General features: G+C 43.8%; 1 protein-coding gene across 1 annotated transcript; it reads left to right on the forward strand.

Annotated features, from left to right (window-relative positions):
* Positions 1-321: 321 nt before the first annotated feature.
* WDR82 (WD repeat domain 82) lies at positions 322-18854 on the forward strand. The gene is made up of 9 exons (XM_005142261.3): positions 322-752; positions 5768-5865; positions 9036-9102; positions 9298-9397; positions 11951-12067; positions 12824-12979; positions 13103-13172; positions 14956-15098; positions 15583-18854. Exons 1-9 carry the CDS (start codon positions 592-594, stop codon positions 15610-15612), a joined length of 942 nt encoding a protein of 313 aa, XP_005142318.1. The 5' UTR covers positions 322-591; the 3' UTR covers positions 15613-18854.
* Positions 18855-18903: the final 49 nt, after the last annotated feature.

Genomic DNA, 18903 nt, shown 5'->3' on the forward strand with positions numbered 1-18903 from the left:
GCCCCGGAAGTGATGTATCCCGCGCAGGGCGCAGGCTGGAAGCAGTTGCCCGTTCTCCGGGATGATGTCACGCCCTCCACCCGACGTCCCCCGCCCCGCAGGGCCCGGTTGGTGCAGCCCAGCTCCGGGCTGCCCGTTCCCGGCCCGACCCACACGAGGGACACCGACCACCTTCCGTCCGCTGACCGGGAGTGCCTTCCGCCACACTCAATATGGCGGCCGGGCACGGACCACCCCGACCGCTGCCTGCTCCCATATCCCAGCAGGCAGTGCGCGCTGCCCGCTTCCCCCCCCTCCCCTTCCCCTTCCCATGGTGCCCAGCGCGCCGCTCTCTGCCGTTCCCCGAGCAGCAAGATGGCGGACACAATGAGGAGCAGCCGCGTCTCCGCGGCCTGAGTGGGCCGAGCTCAGCCGGAGGGTGCCTCCCGGCCCCGCCGATCGCTCGCTGACCCCTTGTGCTGCCCCTTGCCTCATCCCCGCCGCCCCTCCAGGCCCTGCCCACCCGCTCCCGGAGCCGCCGCAGCCGCTCGGAGCCCCGCCCGGCTCCTCCTCAGCGCCGCCGCCCTCGGCGCGGCCCGGCCCGGCGGCGGGATGAAGCTGACGGACAACGTGCTGCGGAGCTTCCGTGTGGCCAAGGTGTTCCGCGAGAACTCGGATAAGATCAACTGCTTCGACTTCAGCCCCAACGGCGAGACCGTCATCTCCAGCAGCGACGACGACTCCATCGTTCTCTACGACTGCCAGGAGGGCAAGTGAGTGGCGGGGGCCCGGTTTGTCCCACTCCGCCGCCGCGGGAGGGGTGCCTGGGGGAGCTCCGGGTGCGGGGCACTGAGGGCGCCGGTTGCGGTCGTCTGAGCCCTTCGGGGAGCAGCTGTGGCTGGCTCCGCACCGGTGCCGCACACCCGGACCGTGAGCGGTACGGTGAACGGTGCGAGCTGCAGCTTTCCTTCTGTCGATTTTTAGTGCAGGTTTCAAAGTGGAACTGCAGCGGCGTCTGATGCGGCAGGGCCGGAGGGCAGGGTATAAACGGTTAAACTTGGGCTCAGGGATGGGAACAGCATGGTTTTGTCTGCGGTGCAGGTTTGTGTGCCTGTTATCTCTGGTAGGCTGGATCCAGCGGTGGGGCTGGAGCCGGCGATGGTAATTTCCCAAGAGTTCACTGCCGTGAGAACCGAACAGTGGTTTAGCTGAAGGGGCTGACTCTGGTCACGTTTCCAGGCTTCGGGGGGGTTAGAGATATTCAAACTGACATCCCGGGCTTCTCTGGGCTGAAGCCTCACTAATTAAAATTGAAGCAGTTGCTTTGAGCAGTGTACAGATATGTCTTTTTAAACAACCTAATTAGGCTGTAACTTCTTGGATAAATGCTTTAAGCCAAAAGGTGAAGATGGTGTGGTGTGTGTTTAGTGTAACTTTGAAAAACTCGATGGTGTTTTACTTCAAACCTAGCTCCTACGTGGTGTCTGGGAATGTTGCAGATAAAGGTGGTCCTTTGTGCTTTTCTCTAGTTGTTTTGATCCGTCAAGCACAGCTAAAATACCTGTGTGATTTCCATGTGTCTTCAGAGGTTGTCTTAACTTATATTGAATCCATCAAGGTGTATATTGGTTTCGCTTACTTGAGGGCAGTGAATTAAGGTATGTGTGTTTCTCACTGAACAGAGTTGTCCAGTTTGTCTTTCTTCTTTCACTGATCGAAAGACGTTTGACCTGTTCTGCAGATAAGCCCCCAGAAACTTGCACAGCACTTGAGGTATAGTGCTCTTGTTCAGAGGAGAAGAACATGCAAATAAGGCCACCAGTAACACTTGCAGTTGATGTCTTGGAAAGTAAGAGGCATTTGGATTCCATGAAACTTGGAACAAACTGAGCCAAATTATGTCATTATTCGATTAAAATCTTTCTCAGTTGGTACAGGCTTGGATTTGGCTGCTTTAAATTCTTTTTAAGTTTCAATTTTCTTGTGCTGGTTGGTAAAGATGTAATTCTGAGGGTATTGTTTGTTTTGTTAAGATTAGGTCACATACATACAGAAAGAAAACCAAGCATGTGGATTGCAGGAGAGAGAATAAACTGGATAGGGTAGTGCAGGAATGAAAAAGAAATGGCTTGGGAGTGCCAGGTGGTAGATGTGTCAGTGTCACTCTGTTTTTTAGTAAACCAGGTATTCTTAATCCTTCTGCTTTTTCAAGCAGGCTGAGACATCATGCTTGCTATGTTTGAAAGATTACATCCTGTATGCTCTCCTGATTTTGTAGACCACTTATTATGTTATTTTGCACTTCTATTTAGTTTACTTGCTTTACACGTTAAAGTTGTCTGTCTTCCCCATCTGATAAGAGTAAACTCATTTGAAATGATTCAGTTTTTCTTTGTGTAAGACCAGGTAACTTTATACTTATGGTATCTGCAATGGATTGTATTCTAGATCCTAATCATATACGATAGTAGAAGGGCTGAATGATGTTAATGCAGGTGGTATTGATTGCTTTTCCCCTTTCAGACTCTTAAAGAACAGTTTGATGGGCTGAGAGGCATTTGGTGCTTTCATCCCTATCTCTGTCTAGACCTGCTGTATGCTTTGCAGGCAGAGGGTTTGCTTTAATTAAGTTAAACGTGGAAGATCGATGGTTGATGCTGCAGTGCTACAGGGCAACCAGAGTAGTTTCATCAAGGTAACCCCTGCTGCAAGAGGCATTTCTCTAGTGCTTATAAAATTAATTTGAAAGTTTCTCACGTACTGTCAATTGACTTAAAAGTATAGCTGTAATTTTTAGAGGACCTGCTTTTTCACTCACCTGGAAAGTTTTAGCTGTGTGTTGTCACTTGAGATTCATATAGACACAAAGAATCAAATATGAGAATGAACTTTGTAATATGGCGGGATTTGGCAGTTCCAGGCCTGTAGTTTATGACTGTGGGGTGCTGGTTGTTTGTTTTTGGGTTGTTTTTTTTTCTTAAATCACCATTTCAAGGGCCTGAAACTCACTTTCAGTTTGCAATACAATGGCCAGGAGGAAATATCCTGCTTGCTGGGTCTCAGTAGAAGATGCCCTGCTTCATCAAATGGCCTGAATGTTGACACTTTCCCCATGTAAAAGTGGCAAGATTTCCTTGGTTTGTTTGTTTCCCTGTTAATGAGCAGCTCTGCGGGTAGAATTAAAATGCAACTGTTTGGTTATGCTTTAGGTACACCCTCACCTTGTTTGCTTTGCTTTGCTGTACCAAAACGAGCCATACAGCTACAACAGTCATTGCCAGCATGGCCCAGCCCCATCTGGATGAACTTCAGTTTCTGAAAGTGTCAGAACAGTTTGAACAGAGATGCATAGCCATGGGCTGACAGGACAAGATAGTCTTGAAACGCAGATTCCCTTATGATATTCTGAGTTTAGGCAACAAGCTTGAAAAAATAGTTCTGCTTCTTCATGAGCATACATGTAATTTTGGACCCAAGATTGCATGTCTAGTTCAATATGTGTAAACAACTAAATTGTTATTATTTTTAACCTGTTCTGCTTCAGTTACTACCTCCATGGTAGGCTGGCTCTAAAGGATAATGAAGAGGCTTACCTGGGGCTGTTGTGCTCAGGAATGAACTCTGAAAGTTTTTAGAATGGAGTTGTGTGCTGGGATGTACAGCAGTCCTTGAGTCTGAGAGCAGGAGGATCCTTGCTGCAAATTTCCCACCCTGAAATGGTGGACTGGCAAAGGCTTAGCTTGTATTTTAGTATATTATCTATCTATCTATCTATATGTATATTTAGCATATTATACAAATAAAGAGGGGGTGAATCTGGACTCCTACCAAGCTGTGGTGTTTACTAGACATCCCAGTGAGCCTGGTTTTGTATGATGGGTTTTTACCTGCAGTAGCAGTGATTCAAACCAAGGCACTGATAATATTACAAACCTCTCCTGTGTTTTGTTTCATCTGTATAGCATTTCTGTCTGTGATCTTAGGAAGTACTTTTTGGCAATATTGTTTGGCTTCAGGTGTGCTACTACATTAATCTTAAACTTGGAGTTGCATTTTGCAATTTGCTTAAAAATATGTGAAGCTTGGTTTTCTTGTTTGTGTAAGTAGTGGATTGGGAACAGGCAGTTATTTGTGTGTGAAGTAACATGCTTCTGTTTGTATCAGCTTACCTGAAAACTTCACCTTTCTTAAAACATGGAAGTTCTTTCTTTTCCTCTTTGTGGTACATGTACTTTTGTCCATCTGCCAGTCTTTATTTTCTGAGCTTTTCTGCTTTAAATTTCTCTTAGATAAAGAAGAGCCAGACTAGACATGAGAGTCTTGGTATGTTTTGAGGTTGGTGGGGTTTTTAGTGGTTTGGGGTTTTTTCTGCAGTTTGGTCAACAGCGTAGTTGAGGTAACTGCTGCGAAGTATGTCAGGCGTAATGTTACAGAACTTTAGTGTTTACATTTACATTTGATGTATTGCTTTCAGTTTGTAGCATGTTTGCATCTCAGAATTGATTTAAGTATCTACTTAAATGGGGAAAGACCTATTGAGATTTGGTCTGAGTGGTACAGGTGGTGTAGGGGGTTTTGTTACATGTTCTGTTTTGGCTTTCAGCTAAGGGAAGCTTGTCCCCCCAGCAAGTTTGTTTGATGTCAAAGCACTGTGGCTTCTGCTGGTTGAGAATTAATCTTTAAGAATGAATGCCTTTTTCTGTTCTGATCTGAGAAGTCTCCAACTCATGTTCTTACTTGGGTGTGTCAGTTTGAGGCTAATCAAAACAAGAGGAGAGTTGAGCATTGTAGAAATACCTTGTCTGAGGGTGTAGTCTGAGACTTTTCTCTTGGCAGCAGTGTTGGTTTAAACCACTCCTTCTGTTTGTTTCCATTCCGATGCAGTTGTCTTTGGTTTGTGTTGGTAAAATATTCTGTGGGCTAGTGTAATAACCAGAATTACAAATTTCTGGATTAAAAATAACTCCTGGAAGAGTTTATATGTTTTCTGGTGTTGATCAGTGCCCCTCTTGGTTCATTGCCTAGCTTTGGAACCTCCCTGCTTACCTCAGTGAAGAAGAAAGGGGAAGTAGGCTGGTAGAGACCTTGCAACGCTTAAACAGGCACTGATGCAAGATATTCTTATTAACCAGCTGCCTCTAAGTTTATTTGCAGTTTAAGTTTCTAGTACCTGCTTACCAGACCCCCCGAATCCAGCCCTATGTTGTCTTCACTCTTTAATGCTGTTGCAAAATGTTACGTATTGGTTTCATGCTTTAATTAAGGTTGGATCTGACTATAATTCTCCAGCAGTCTGAGAGTCTCTGTGTTACCGTTGCTTTTATAGACTAGTGGTGTATATGTATGTGTTTGTGTTAATACTGAGAAGCCCTAGTCTGAATGAGACCTGCTGTTCTAGTAACATAGAACAAAAAGCCAAATTATTCACATCTAAAATAAGTAGCAGATAAATGAAAGATTTGGGTGGGCAAGGGAATGATGAGACAGTGCTGCCTGACATGCTTCCTCCTTGTAATCTTTTTACAGTAGACATCATGGGAAAAAGAATTTTTGGAGGAGGCACATAAGTGCTTTTTGCAGGTGTTAGAGGAAACCTCAAGCCTAGGGATAGTCTTAGAGAAAGCACAAAGGTGCTTGTTTGAGAATCAAATACAAAAGCTTTTCTTTCTTTGTATAAAAACTACTTGAAACAGTCTTGTAATAGCTCAGTGAAAGCAGGCCTTGTTAATGTGGTGAGTTTGAGCTTTTTGTTGCAGTGAGTACAATTATTTCTGCTTCCTTCTGACAGACCAAAGAGAACATTGTACAGTAAGAAGTATGGAGTGGACCTCATCAGGTACACACATGCTGCTAACACTGTTGTGTACAGCTCCAACAAAATAGATGGTAAGTGATCCACTGGAGTTGAGTCTTTTTAATCTCCTTTCGCTTAAAACTACATGCTGGATAAGTACCTCAAAAAGCTGGGAAAAAAATATAACAACTTATTAGTGATAAACGCCCTGTCAGAAACAGAGGAATTAACGTTCAACTGTCGTGCACAGCTCTGTGATATTCCCTTGGGCATGCTGATGTGAGTTTTGTTCATTCCTGCAATAACTAAGAGATTAAACATTATTAGTGTGATATTCTGTTGTTCACTTTGCTGTTTGATACCAGTGCCATCAGCCTTACTTGAGGCTATACACTGTCGCTCTGGCACATACACAAGTCAACTGCAGAGGAATGGAAGGCAGGAAGTTCAGGTAACTCAGCAGATCACTACCAGACCTGGAAGAAGGAGGTCACAGAGCTTTTCTGAAATTGCCTTTGCTTCTATTAATCTGTTTTTTGCATGTAATAGACAGAACACCCATTTTCATGCTATTTCTACCCAGTCAGTGTCTCTGGTAGCTACGCTCTGTAAATCAGTGACATTGAAGAGCTTGTAGAGTTTGTGACAAGCTCTCTATTAGTCTATTTCTGTTTAGAATACAAATTTAAGAACTGGCACAGTTCACAATGATAGCTACATTAATTCTTCCTAAGGTTGGAAATAGCTAGTGTTCATTTCAAATTCTGTCTCAGTTTTGTTTGTTGTAATCAGTCTCTGAGAGTTTTCTAGTGAACAAATCTTATAGCACAGCACTTTACAAATGGGTTTTAACACTGTTTGTCAACTCTCAATCATGTCTGTAGTAGTTGGTTTTGGTTTTTCCTTTGCAGATATGGATATTGACAGTAGAGATACTGATGCCTTGTGATGTGTGCTAGATTACTTGAGGAAGTTAAAGAAATATGAGTTTAGAGCACATGGAAGTTGAGCTAGGAAGTCAGGTTAAACTAGAACAAGCTGGGCCTAAAACTAGAAGAACAGGAGAGTTTCCAATGGAATTGGATTTAATGGTGTGAAAGGATTAAAAGCGTGATAAGAAACACTTGCCTTTTTAGTCTGTTTCATAGCCTACTTACTATCTTTTTTATTAATTTATTATCTTTATTACTTTTATGCTACTTTTCTGACTCAGCTCTAATTTACAATTAAATAACAGCCATTTAATGAAGTATTTTTAATGCTATTTTGAGTTCTTAATTTTTGTTTATAAGCATTGGTAAGCCTTTCAGGAACTAAAACTTACGAGGCTTCATCCTGCAGGGTTGCATTATGATAAATACTTGATGAGAAGAAAAAGATAGAATGTGAAAGTATTTGTTGCTGTTACAAACCATAAGCCTAATAAAACCAGCAGTGTGTTCTGTAGGGGTCCACATACTCTGTGGTCCCTAATGCATGCAGTCTTGGGTAAGATGCATTGTATTCAACATGTTACAGAGTTATCAGGAGGGAAAATTAACCCAGGAGCATGTTACAGGAGTGCTGGTGCTTGCTGCAAGTATTTTGTGTGTTGGAGTTTTACTTCTGAAGATTCCCTCAGGATCTTTGAACCCTGTTCCTCTTGCCTGATTCCAGGCTGAGGTAGTAGTTTGTACAGTTTGAGGGTCTATGATACCACCCGGTACAGGAGATAACTGTACAGGCCACTGCCTTGCCTGGGACAGAGCGCTGCCAACAAACAGGCTGACAAAGGATCACAGTTCCCCAGTGCTTCCTCTTTAGCAAGGAAGACGAAGTTCTGCATGGATACTCCAGGTAATGACAGTTCTTGCAGGAAAAACTAGAGTTATGTTTTAGCAGCAGGCTTGAAGTATGTTGGGTCTGGCCGTGATGAGATGTGATGCTGTCTTGGGGGTCTGTGGCTTGGACAGTCACCTCAGGTCACTTGGAGCCTTTCAGAATGGTGTGTCACCAGCATGTTTTTCCAGTTTGAACAATCACCTTTAGTTTTCTTGTCAGGTACTGGAGGATGGTCTAGAACTGTGCTGTCAGCTTCACGTGAAACCTCAGGCAAAAAACCACCAAAACCAACTTGATATTTTTTCACAGGAACTAAATATGCTGATTGAGCCTTTCAGAAACTTCTGAACACAGTAGTCTGTATGAGAGTGACCATCTTGCATCCTCTTGGTTCTTGTTCTTTTAAGTAAAGAGTAAAAATGTCCTTTTCCCAGAGTTTATCTGTGAAGCCTCAGCAGGGCTTGTTCCAGCAGTATAGACTCAATGTGTAGTGCAGGTACAAAATGCAAATCTCTTCCATCCGGCAACTGCTTAAACCAGTGTCGTCCAACTGGTGTGAGAAGGGATTTTGCTGGTGCTTCATTGAGGTTTAAGCTGTGCTCTTCATGTTTCATTACTCAGAGGCATCTGCACATAAAGATTGAGAAGTGGCTTCTGTCCTTTAATAATTGTTTCCTTTCTTTTAATCTTGGATGAAGGTCTCAACAGCATCTTCTAAAACTGTGGGCTACTCTTGGTATGTTCATCTGTACTCAATAAAATTATCCCTTGAGAAATGTGGTCCTGCTCTGATTTACTGTTTTTAAGACTGCTTTAAGTGGACTGGGCTTTAGGTTATTCCTCTGTCCTCCTCCTAAAGCTTATGTGCTCTAGGTCCCAAGAGTGTGTGAAGCTGTTGGTTGTCAGCCTTGACCTGGCTTCGAAGTTCATGTTTTATCTTCTCTTTGCCTAAATGCGCATTCACACATTACCTGTGCTTACTGTTTAGCTGGGAGACTTCTTTGCTTGGCGTTTACATTGATAAGACAGCAAGATTCATGCTGGATGCAAAAAAAAAGAAAAAAATGGTGATAGTATCAACTTCATAATTCAATACTCCCAGTTCTGTGAGAATGATGGAATAAAATGTCCTGGTACTTAAACTTTAGCAACTTTGAAATTAGCTTGCATTAATCATCTGACAGTTTACCATTAAGATGTAACACAACTTCAGGCTGTGGGAAGTACCTTTTTCTGGTGCCTGGTTTCCATGTCTGCCTTGAAAAACAAGTTGGTTTATGTCTGTTTCTAAGTTGATTCTGTTTGAAAGCTTGACTTGAAATCAAATGACCAGACTTACTCGCTGTGGCAAGATTACTCTGTGGGAAGCAAGTTTACTGTGTGACCACTTTGAGATAATGTTGGATTTGTGGTGTAATGAACCTTTTGTTTCTGGTTTCAGATACAATCCGATACCTTTCCCTGCATGACAACAAATACATTCGCTATTTCCCGGGGCATACAAAAAGGTATGATATGGCTTGGAGGCAGTGCAGGAGAAGTTGAAATAGTGATTGTAATGAGCTTGAGTTATGTTACAGTTAGTTCACTCCAGTTTTTGCTTTGTGTTCACAGCTATTACAAGCTTGTACACAGCTGTTGTGTAGGTGTTGTTCTGTTTACTTCTTTTGTGTGTCTAATGCATATAGCCTTCTGTGTTGCAGAGTTGTTGCTCTTTCAATGTCTCCAGTGGATGACACTTTTATTTCTGGATCCCTTGATAAAACTATTCGACTTTGGGATCTCCGCTCTCCAAATTGCCAGGTAGGATATCAAATTCATCTATGTAGGATGTTGCATTTTCGGTTAAAGGTTGAAAAATGGACGTGTGCTAATTATAAAACAGAAGAACTGCCAGGAATGTCTGCTGCTGGTTTAGTGTTGACACCTTCCTGGAATGCTGTGGGAGCTTGGATCAGAAATCTGTGGTTGCATTGTGTAACACCCCTCATTTTCACCTATGGCTCTGCTGAAGAGGTGCTAGGAAGAGCAAGAAATAACACCCACAGCTGATGAAACAAGAGGAGAGCTGGGTGTTGTTGGGCTGCTACCCCGTGCAGTGTCCTCTTTTTGCCTGCATCTCTTCTGGGTTAGGAATGCATCTTACCTGAGTGTTATAGTGTGTGTTTAAAATTGAAGATTTGATGCAATGAAATGTGAACAGACTGATGATCTAAGGTAACACAGCAGCCATATGGTCTACCCCTCCTTACATCACTGTTGTTCATCAGACCTGTTTGTGGGCAAATTGAACTTTCTAGCAAGGCAAAACTTTTGGGTTTATTTTGTCTTTTTGCTGGAGTATTTTACATTGTTAAGTGGAAGCAGCCTTGTGTGAGCTGAGAGAAGAGCTAGCTGCAAGGGTGGGAATGAAAGACTAGGATTAGAATCTGCCTTTTATTGATGATAACCTGTGTGCACTAACAGCCCAGAAAGCTAACTCTATACTGGGCTGCACTGAAAGGAGTGTGACCAGCAGGTTGAAGGAGGTGATCCTGCCCCTCTGCTCTGCTCTTGTGAGACCCCACTTGGAGTATTGTGTACAGTTCTGGTGTCCTCAACATAAGAAGGGCATTCAGCTGTTGGAGGAAGTCCAGAGGAGGCCACGAGGATGATCAGGGGCTGGAGCACCTCCTGTATGAAGACAGGCTAAGAAAGTTGGGGCTGTTCAGCCTGGAGAAGAGAAGGCTGCGTGGAGACCTCATAGCAGCCTTCCAGTATCTGAAGGGGGTTACAAGGATGCTGGAGGGAGGACTATAGTGATAGGACAAGAGGTAATGTGTTCAAACTTGCACAGGGGAATTCAAGTTAGATACAAGGAAGAAGTTCTTTACTGTGAGGGCGGTGAAGCACTGGAACAAGTTGCCCAAAGAAGTGATAAGTGCTCCATCCCTGGCAGTGTTGAAGGCCAGGTTAGACAGAGCCTTGGGTGACATAGTTTAGTGTGTGGTGTCCCTGTCCATGGCAGGGGGGTTGGAGCTATATGGTCTTAAGGTCATTGCCAACCCTGACTATTCTATGGTTCTATATAGCGTTGTGCTCTTATTTTCCTGTCTCACTAGAACCATTTTGCTAATGAAAGAAGACTGTTTACTTATTCCAGGTGATGTAACTGTAAATGCAACATGAAGAAAAGGTTATATTTCTTACAAAATAGTTTTAACTATTTTAAAACCACACCAAGGTCTTTCTGACAAGAAATGTTAATTTTGCCTTTCTCTGGGACTTATGCCTTTAATGCCAGTGTGTAAGTTTCCTTTGGGGTGAACCTCAGTCTCAGAGTTGCTACAGATGAGACAGGGTGGTACATTCAGTAGCAGTTCTGTAGCCTGTAAGCTTGGTAAAACTAGGACTTGGAACTGGAAGCTGCATCCTCAAAGTTTGGGAAACTGGTTTAGGAAGCGTCACTTGTAATGTTAAGTTTGCCCATGAGGTGGCAGCCGTACTGCCTGGAAATGTCATTGCAATCCAGAGGTGTCCCACTCACAAAGCTGGTTTACAGCTCAGCCCTCAAACCTCACAGGGAAAAGTGGCTTCAGCTGGGAAGATAGTAGTAGTAATGTGTCTAAACAAGAATGATATTTAAGAAATGCAGAAGCTTCCTAAATAAGATCAGATCTTTCTTTAAACTGACAATACGATTACGTGCGTACAGTTACATAAAGACACTTGGCAAACACACACAGACCTGCCAGTCAGGATACAAAAATCATGTATCTTGTTGCCTTTACCAGATTTTTCTCACATCTTTTCTACTATGTGAGTTAAGGAAAAATTGACATTGAAAATAAACACTGATAGTAATCTGTCAATTTTAATATGTATGGTGTGTTGGCTTCCAGCAAGTTTGGGTTTTCATTAAGCAGGCAGGGATAGTTAAGCAGTGGTGTTCTCTGGACCTGTTTGTACTTGCTTTCAAATTACCCTTTTTTCCCCTCCTTCACAACCATCATTGGTGGAGCATTGCTGTCAGTTCCAGCAGTATTTTGTGATGCTGTCTGGTGTGGTTATTGATACAGCCACATCATCCTCCTTTCTCTGAGAACTTTTTGAGTGGATGTGAGCACAAATGAGGTCTTGATTTGGTCTAATGTAAACTTCATCGTTGCAGCAAATTGGAAGCTCCATCTGGTGACCTGAAGTAGTCAGACTTGCTTTTGAGAAGCTGAATTCTGAACCTTAGTAAAACCTCAACGTTTACACTTGAAATCAAGCTGTTCAACACACAGGCTGCTGTCCTGCTTGCAGTGGGCTCAAAGGGTGATGATAGAAATGTATAAGTTTCACAAAATAATTTGGACTGCTTCTGGTTTCTAGGGTTTAATGCATCTCCAAGGGAAGCCTGTGTGTTCTTTTGACCCAGAAGGGTTGATTTTTGCTGCTGGAGTCAATTCTGAAATGGTGAAGCTTTATGACCTCCGTTCTTTTGACAAGGTGAGCTATGTTAACGTCACTTCTTACGCTTTTTATCCTCCAAGGAGTAGTCTAAACTCTGTGTGCAGAGGCTGGATTTCTTTACTCCAGCTTACTCCCTGGGATCCCTGCTTGACAGTACATGTCTCAGACAGAAAAGGATGTGTGCTGCCACCAAGTCCTGAAACCCATTCTTAAACCAGTGTTAAAGTTTACTTCTGATAACTCTTCAGCCTGTTCCAGACTCCTGTTTAGGCTTGTTGTTGTTGTGATGTGGAGCTTTTGTTTTCCTTGCTGCTTTTTCTGGAAGAACATTAGCAAAGATGGAGGGATAATTGTCAGAAAGAATGGGAATTTCAAAGGAGGCTATAATTGGGTGGCAGCTGAACTGGCTGAGCACTAAGCTTAGTTAGTTCCATGGGTTTCAAAAAGGCAGATGATAGTAACACTGGCACAAGATTTTTCTCTAACCTCACTTAGAACCCTCATGAGAAAACATCCTACTTCAAATTAATTTCTGCTGTTGAATGTGGTAGAGGATTGTTGGGTGTTGAAGTGCCCCACTGTGGCTCTTTTTTGCTATGGAAACTGTGAATTCATACTTGGAATATTACACATGCAGTGACATCCTCTTGCCATGAGGCTTTCCTTTGGTATCTTAGAACTTAATGCTTTCTTTTGAAAAATGCAACTGTTTCCTCAGCTGAAGGCTAAAATCAGCCTCTTAACAGCAACGCATGCAGAGTCTACATCATACTTCCCATTTTTCCTTTGAAGGGGCCGTTTGCTACGTTTAAGATGCAGTATGATCGAACATGTGAATGGACAGGCCTGAAGTTTAGTAATGATGGCAAACTCATCCTCATATCAACTAATGGAGGGTTCATTCGGCTGATTGATGCCTTTAAAGGAGCTGTCCTGCATACATTTGGGGTGAGCATGCTCCCTGGGCTACCTGCTTGAAACTTGTTGCTAGTTTTGGGGGCAGGTGCCCTTTGGTTGTGGGATGGCTGTGGATACATTCTCTACTACATATTCTCCTGTTTTGTGCCACAGGGTTATAACAATAGTAAGGCTGTCACACTGGAGGCATCATTCACCCCAGACTCTCAGTTCATCATGATAGGTAAGATAATTCCTCTTGGAAAGAATTTCAGTGCTCTAAAATTAGATGTATTACATAGGACTTAAATTGTATGTGGGAAGCAGAATGTATTTAAATAATACAATGCAGCTGTCACCTTCTCTTGCATTGGCAGTTTTGTTTTGTTAGTTCACTCAGCATTTTCTAGGCTGAATGTAGATGGACCTACAAAAATACTTTTTAGTTTTTCCTTTATGTAGGAATACTGTTCCAAGAAAGATAAGAAACCAGCAAACTGCTGTAATGTGTAGAGACCTGTCATGTAAATTATGCTAGTGATCCTCATCCTGTAGCTAGGGTGCACTCATGGGCTGCCTCAAAGCATTTCAGGGATGTCTGTTGTGGTCTGTCCTCCACTGCCTGATGAGCAGTGCTTGGGGTGATGGGTCTCATAGCCTGATGTGTTTGTACAGCCCCCGGGGGTAGTCCTGCCCCAGTGACATGTGGGGCAGCTGTGTTTTGTTCATGTCTGTGGAACTAGCTCTGCTTAACCCCTGATAGAAGCAGTAGGCATCAGCCTGACGGCTCCTCCTGTGTGATTCCTCTGGCCCAGGCCCCTTCCTCACCCTTGCAGGGAGAGGGACCCTTGAGTGAAGTGAGTAAGAAAAAGCAATTGCCACTGCTGTAAAGCCTGATGCTGCAGGTTGGTCCCCCCAGGGTAAGCACTTCAGGCACTCTGCTGCCCAGCAGGACCTGTGAACACAAGTCAGATGCATCTGTGTAGTGCTGCCCTCTCCTAGCACTTCTTTTTTGTTCTTATTTATATGGCTGGTACATCAAATATGTTTAACTGTGGTAATTGGTATCTGGATCCTCATTTTTCCTGGATGAGTGATGATCTTGGCAAAGCTGCTTTTTCTTGTTCTAGCTGAGAGCTTCCTGATTCCATAGAAGGGTGGGGTTCTTTGTTGGGTCTGTCTCTGGAGAGCACTTTATTGCACATATTTACCTTCCTGTTGTGCCCTTCCACATGAAAACTATAGTGGAAGAAGTTCCAGAACACTTATTTCTGCTCAGTTTTTACATGTGGTTAAGTTATAACTTGTGTTTTTTCAGTTTTTCCTCCCTGGAGGGCTGTAACTACAGAAGCAGAAGAAAATTCCTTACCTTTTTTTTTATTAGGAATCTTATTTAAAGCGAGGCTAGAGCAGAATTGAGTTATAAAAATATTAAATGCGCAGCCTCAGAGTTTGCAAAATGCCATTTTAAAGGAAAAAAACTGTCCTGTTGTAGCAATGTGGAGAGTTGATATCTCCAGTGAAGCTTCTGGTATTTGGTCTAATGCATTGCAATGTGGTTACCCTCAACAGTAAAGCCTTTGATTTGATTTTGTGCCTACCAAGTGCAATATTACCTCCTTCTGTCTGAACTGGGGACTTGTATGAACCATGACTCTCACACCAGCTTTGGCCTCTTGCACACTGATGCATGTTGGCAATGGTCTTTCCTCCTCAGCTGGATGCTGTCAGCTCTCCTTGTCCTCTGGGTGACCGTAGCTGTAAACCCCTTCACCAGAAGAGCATTGCACTGGGGTGTGTAGTTGAATGTCTGCAGTGCAAATATATAAACTGCCATTTGGATAAAGGTGTGTAAACTCAAGTGACATTTTGTAAATGCCCTAGTGATAATTGTTAAGCTTAAGCTATGAAGATGTGGTATGCTTCTTCCTGCAGTTCTCTGACAGAAAAGAGCATAATGTTCTTCAATTTCACTGCTGGCATCTCCCATGTATCTTCAATCTCTTATTTTCCACTCTTGCCTGCAGGTTCAGAGGATGGGAAGATTCATGTTTGGAATGGGGAAAGTGGAATGAAGGTGGCTGTGCTGGATGGGAAACACACAGGCCCTATAACCTGTCTGCAGTTCAATCCAAAATTCATGACTTTTGCTAGTGCATGTTCCAATATGGTAAGGAAAGTGTTTTAAGTTCCTTCTAACTCAGTGAGGTGCTGACCATTTTTAGAAATGGATCTCATAAGTCCAAGTGCCACTGATGGGTATTTCCTTGGGCTTTGGTGAGAGCCAGGCCCCTGTTCCCTGCCTTGATTGCACCTCACCTGGCAAGTAGAGACATGGGGCAGCAGATCTGGCAAGCCAGTGTTTGAGCATACACATGAAAGCAGAACAGTGAGTGAATGCACATGCAGAATACAAGTTCTTTAGGTTACTGCATATGGCTGATGTTTTCAGTTTGTGTAATACTGGCTTGCTCTGGAGAGCATGCAGAGCAAGCCAAAGCAAGGATTGTACCAGTCAGCTGCTGGGAGAGTAGTGCTGCCTCTTTGGTAGTCTCTCCTTGTATGCTTATAGAAGGTAGCAGAGATCAGCTCCTGCAGTGTGTTGTAGGAAAGATTTGTTTTCTGTAAGGTGTTCCTTCTTCCCTTTTCTCTAGGCCTTCTGGTTGCCAACTATTGATGACTAATTCCTACACTGAAGCTGCTGGCAGATGACTCCCATAATGCTAACAGCAGCACATTATTGCAAGCAAAGTATTGGAATTGCCTGAGTCTCCTAGACTGCGTTCCTGTTCCCGAGTATGTTTCCGTATGTCCTACCTTTATTTGCCACATTCCTTTGCAAGGACTCCTCCACTCAGCCTCCTAGCATGTTCAAAAGCAGCATGCTACACAACCTGATTACCTTCTAGTCCGTTCCCAGCAGGCTTCAGCTGAAGTTGGAACTGACACAGTATTATTTCTAAGAGCAATGAAGTCTGTTTTATTTACAAAGTGTTTGTGGCATTTTTTTAAGCTGTAATTGTGTGTTTTCCTTCTGTAAGTGCACAAGGCTGTTGATGTTCCAAGGTGGAATGTGCAGTTCCTTCCCGTAAGTGCAAGTTTTTAACATCTGGGATCTCTGGTTTCATGCAGTCTACAGATGGGAAGTCACTTCTGTGCCAAATGCGAACACTGACAGTTTTCAACTTGCACAGCAGATACTGGATTCTCTTGCTGTGGAACATGCACCAGAAGAGCGAGTGACTGTAAATATACATGATACAACCTGTCATCCTTTCATTTGGCGATTTAGTGTACAACAAACCATACAGGTTTTGTCCACTACCAGAGCTTGCCAAAGCCTCCTTGCTGTTTGTTGTGCCATCATCCCAGAGGGCACAGACATTACTGATGAGGTCCGGCTGGTATCCCGAGCAATAAAGGAGTCTGTCAGCAGGAAGGTGGAGAAACCAAACCGAGACTGAAAGCACAGACTGCCTGTGCATCTTCCTCATGTATCATCTTGCCTGATCTCATTTGTAAATACCTGGGGGAGGGGAGGGCAGTGGGAATGGGCCATATTTTTTTACTTTTAGATATTAAAGAAAATGATGTGGGCCAGTATTGTGGGGTGCCCAGGCTGTTGACCTCCACCAGTGCAGTTTTCCCCTCCTGGTTTGTAAATAAGCCCCATTAAATTTTTTCCCACACCTGGCATAGACCTGCATCCCGTTTCTAAAACTGACGTATGGTTAGTTCATGCATTTTGTTACAGGTCCTGCAGGTTTGGGGTGATAGCTCTGAAAGAGCAATGCTTCCTCAGTAGAATTGAGTTTCACAAATGTTACATGTGACTCTGCTGACTGCTTTGCTGTGGCCCTGCTCCGAAGAATACCCCTGTACAGAGCTGGAAGAAATGTGCTCCCCTGCTCCAGGGGAGCTTGTGTGTGAGTGGCATGGAAAGGTTGGCAAGCTGGTCTTCATACCTGGTTCCAGTTTCTTTTTCCTGCAGTGCTGCAGTGATAAATGCATCTGTCAGCAGGTTGGGACAGGCTCAGAATAAATGTGATATTATGTTCTTGCCTTTTCAAACAGACCTGGGTTTATGTGCTGTGCCATAGCTTGGAGAGTTGATTCTTTCCCTCACCCAGTCATGTGTACTTTCCGCATTCCTAAATGTAATATGATGGTAAGGTGACAGGCACAGGAATGGTAATGTTCTCCCAGCTCTCAAGTGCCAGTCCGTACGGGAGAGGGATGCTCAAGCATTTTACCTTGGGTGAGTTGTCTGGATGTTTCCTATTGCAGCAAAGTTCATCTCAACTGAGGGGCCCTGTATGTAATTGGAGCATGTCTCCCTGGAAAAGACAATCAGGAGGAGGAGCTGCTTCTGTTTTACTTTTTCTCCACAGTCCTTGTCAGTGAGAATGTGCTGTGGTAAGAGCTGGGGCTGGGGAGTGAGCATTTCTCCACTGCTGGTTCCTTTAAAGCAGCAGCAGGTGCTGAGCTCCAGTGTTTGCTATGGCAGTGGGCAGGAGGACTGGCACTCAGCACTCCTATAAAGCACTCCTGTGGTTGAAGCTCCTCCGTAGGCTCTGTGGCTTGCCGCTGCTGATGCTGCCACAGGAAAGCCAATCCTGATGGCACAGTTCTGCAGTGTGAGTTTTCTGTCTTGCAGACTGAAGGAGGAAAGGGAACAGTGGACTGATGTTTTCCATTGTGCCAAATAAGCCTGCTCTTGGAGATGCAGATGAGATTCATGCTGTCACACTGTCACCTATAAATGCCCAGCAGGAAGGGAGATGGTTATCTCTGTCCTCCGGTTGACTGCTTTCTGCATCTGCCTCTTCAGCTCAGTATTGTTGCATTTCAGGCTGCTTGGTGCTATTTTACCTTTGCTGGTGTTTCTGTAAGCAGCCGTATTTTGCAGTGGTTTGTATCATTACAGGTGTTTGGGGTTTGTATTGCATTTTAAGAGTTAAACTTTCAGTAGCAAATAATCTTTCAGGGTTTTACCAAGCCTGTTGCTTGAGGAAATGAGCAGACAGGGAAGCATTTAAAGTCTTATTCTAAAAATGCTCTTTGCTGATGTGGTTTGAGCACTTGTCTTAAAGACTGTGTTTCAGCTCTCTTCCCCTTGTCATGGTGTAAAACATTGTGCGTTGCAGCATGAAATCTTACAGAAAGGAGGAAAAAAGGACTGATCTAGGAGGACACGTACATTAAGAACATCAGCAATTTTGGGAGTGAAGATAAATGTACAGGTTTGTGTATAACATGGCACTAATGCCTAGTTCGAAATTAAAGCCTTCCCAGGGCTGATTGCTGCCCGCAGAGGCATCTTGTTTGGTTGGTGCTTTCCACCTGCCTTTAAATGTGCCAAGTGTTGTCAAGGAACTGAAGTATCACGTGTTGCTAGAAGATTAGATGGCAAAGGCGATTAAAGCTTTTAGCTTCCGTGTGCTTCTCTAAAGACCTTTCTTCAGAACAAGGTGGAATTGTGACTGAAGAGACCACCTTTAAATAAGTAGTGGTGGTGGCTGAGCCACATCTGCATGGGCTGCAGGAGAAGTTAATCTTTAAGAGATTTCAATTGAGGCTCCCATGTCCTCAGTTCATGTCCCAGCCCCTGCGCTGGGGGGACACAGCAACAACTGAGTGAACAGATTTGGAAGCAGCAGTGTGTCTTTGCCAATGCCTCTTGACTACCTTTGCACTTTAAGAGACTTCACCTTGGTTTTGGGTCAGGGGCGAGGATCCTGGTGAGCCTTTTGGAAACTGGTCTCTTTGGTCATGGGCTGGTTATGGGGAATTTGACTCCTGGGTGGTATCTGCCAGATGGGTGTAAATACATAAAGTCAAATACTGCTTTGTTGCAAAATAACTACGTATGTGGAGAATTCAGTGTTGTGGCTGTTAATAAATATTTTGTAGAGATACCCCTTGAGTGCTGTAAATTCTGCATTTGTTCTGTGTGATGCAACTCGCTGGTTTCT

The sequence above is a fragment of the Melopsittacus undulatus genome, chromosome 9 (genome assembly GCF_012275295.1).
Source record: "Melopsittacus undulatus isolate bMelUnd1 chromosome 9, bMelUnd1.mat.Z, whole genome shotgun sequence".
NCBI lineage: Eukaryota > Metazoa > Chordata > Aves > Psittaciformes > Psittaculidae > Melopsittacus > Melopsittacus undulatus.